Consider the following 2,168-nt stretch of genomic DNA (forward strand, 5'->3'; position numbering starts at 1 on the left):
TATGTATATGTATGCCTATACATTTCCGATATATGTAATAGCTACGATACTACATCCATTCGTTCCGCTTGCACTTTCTACGTTCAGGTTCTTCGCTTTCTCTCTCTCTCTCTCTCTCTTTCTTTCTACGAACATATTTATTTTATTTAAAGTGCAGAAAATTTAAGAAAGTACAAAAACAAAACAAACAGATCATTATAACCATTCTCGATATATTATGTACATATACTCTTTAAATATAAAAATCTACACGTACCTTCTTAAATGCTTTGTACACAGTCGCATAACTTCCGGTGCCAATCTTTTCCAGCATAGAATAATCACTCACGGTGGACAGACTCATTTTTGTTGAAAGTAGGTTAATTTATCGACATTCTAGTGAAACATATCATAAAGATTTCTATAACAGTACAATTTTTGCTTTAGCACGCGTTGCTCATGCGCGTGCTTTGTGTTATCTCAATGAATATATTAATATTGTACTGGTCCATAACAAAATCGAAAGCCAAATCATCAGATTAAAGAAACTGTCTAGTATATAATTTTCAACGCAGTAAAAGTTCTTTCTTTTTTCAATTATATACACAAAGAGACGCAATTACTATCATAAACTATATAGAATTAACTAATAAATCTCTTTTTTTCTTTGAGTATATATTAAAAGATTCTTCTGTGGAAAGTATAATAAAATGTCATAAAAAATAAGAATTCACATAAGATAGTGTTTGAAGTGTTGCTATAATTTATAGTAATAACAACAATAGGCTCAGAATATTAAAACAATTAAGTGGGAAAACTATGGCAAATAAAAGCAAAGGCGCAGGTACTGATGCGCAAACTTATTATTCTTAAATTTCAGTAATAAATGTATATTAAAAAGATACGTTTCGAATCGTTACATACATTTTTAATAGACATTTATTACTAAAATTTAACAATAATAAATTCGCGCCAATATCTGCGTCTTGGCTCTTATTTGCCAGTTTTCCCACTTAATTTATAATTTATAGGTTATTGTTTAACGTCGACGCTATAAAAGAAGCGCAGACAACTGTCGCGATCTCTACCGACACGAGAAAGCACAAATGATCATTCTAGTGTATCAGAGTGCAAACGTAATTACTCCGATTTAAATGCTCGCTGGTAAACAGTAAACAATGCGCGGTCGACGCGACGGATAAATTGTCGGTATGAACTAGGGCGAAGACGATCGCGTGTGTGCCAGCTGTGCGTGACGCGCGCCGCAAGGCTTACTTCACGACGCGCTAGGGACGAGAATCATCGCGACGAAGTTGGCGTCACGGCCGTGCGGAGCGCGACAGGCGACAGTTCGCAACCGTTCGTTGATACGTGCCGACGTTGGCAGAACCGCGAAGAGTTTCCGCCGTTCTCACGTAACGATCTCTTCCTGTCCCTCTCTCTCTCTCTCTCTCTCTCTCACGAAATTTCCCGTGCGATTACCCCGTATACGAGCTTGTCTTCGACTGCGACATTGCGATTCGACGACGGAAGACGACGGCATGCTCGTTGTTCGATCGCCGAAATTTTCGATGCCGCGCGTCATCGTGGACGTGACAGCAGTGTTCGCGCTATAGACTCGTTCAACGTTCAACGCTTTCTTTCAAGACAAAAGTGTGCATTCTTCGAGGTTGAACGTGGTTATTTTCCGCGATGGGAAAGAATAAATAAGCGTGCATTGTACATCGACATGATCTCGTAGCTCTTGTTTATGGTGGTATTCGCGAGTGTGATATTTCCAAATAACCTTGTGTTCGCGACGAACTGAAAAGGGAAAAAGAGAATTACAGAGACCTCTTCTCGATAAAACGCATAATCCCAGGAATGTAATACAGGTTTGAGAACACAGTGCAGATAAGTTGCAAAGTAACGTGAATTTTGCTCCTTCGATTTGTTTATCGTGGATTTCTCGCTCAATTTCGCAAGAAATTCTGAAATTTTTCGGTAAGATTTGTTTACAAAGAGAAATATCAGTTTCTCATTATTTGTTTTTTTTACGCGCGAGATTGGGTCACGATCGCGTGATTAGCCTTGAATAAATATACGCGTGTCATCGTGCCTTATTATAACGCGTACTAATTAGCGAATCTCAATTACGACACGCTCGTCCTTCGCGCATGTATTTTTGTCGGATGCAAATCGGAATCGAC

The 2,168-nt window shown here is 38.6% G+C and overlaps 2 protein-coding genes across 7 annotated transcripts in view; one reads left to right on the forward strand and one right to left on the reverse strand.

Moving 5' to 3' along the window:
* LOC115238010 (serine/threonine-protein kinase ULK3) overlaps window positions 1-1,377 on the reverse strand; it is a 5,478-nt gene extending 4,101 nt beyond the window's left edge. The window contains exons 1-2 of one of the 5 annotated variants that reach the window (XM_029811487.1): window positions 1,124-1,377; window positions 257-375 (exon numbers count right to left, since the gene is read on the reverse strand). In XM_029811487.1, coding sequence (XP_029667347.1) covers window positions 257-343 — 87 coding nt within the window. In that variant the 5' untranslated portion in view covers window positions 344-375; window positions 1,124-1,377. Of the gene's footprint in view, window positions 1-256; window positions 671-903 lie in introns of all 5 variants that reach the window. The other 4 variants (XM_029811490.1, XM_029811488.1, XM_029811491.1 and 1 more) reach the window with 4 other exon arrangements.
* A 35-nt stretch (window positions 1,378-1,412) lies between these two features.
* The window catches only part of LOC115238009 (potential E3 ubiquitin-protein ligase ariadne-1), a 4,410-nt gene continuing 3,654 nt past the window's right edge, over window positions 1,413-2,168 (forward strand). The window contains exon 1 of one of the 2 annotated variants that reach the window (XM_029811486.1): window positions 1,413-1,853. The gene's annotated coding sequence lies outside the window, so the exon portion shown is untranslated. Of the gene's footprint in view, window positions 1,963-2,168 lie in introns of both variants that reach the window. The other variant, XM_029811482.1, reaches the window with a different exon arrangement.

Source organism: Formica exsecta, unplaced genomic scaffold (assembly GCF_003651465.1).
Source record: "Formica exsecta isolate Colony F162 unplaced genomic scaffold, ASM365146v1 scaffold318, whole genome shotgun sequence".
Classification (NCBI taxonomy): Eukaryota; Metazoa; Arthropoda; class Insecta; order Hymenoptera; family Formicidae; genus Formica; species Formica exsecta.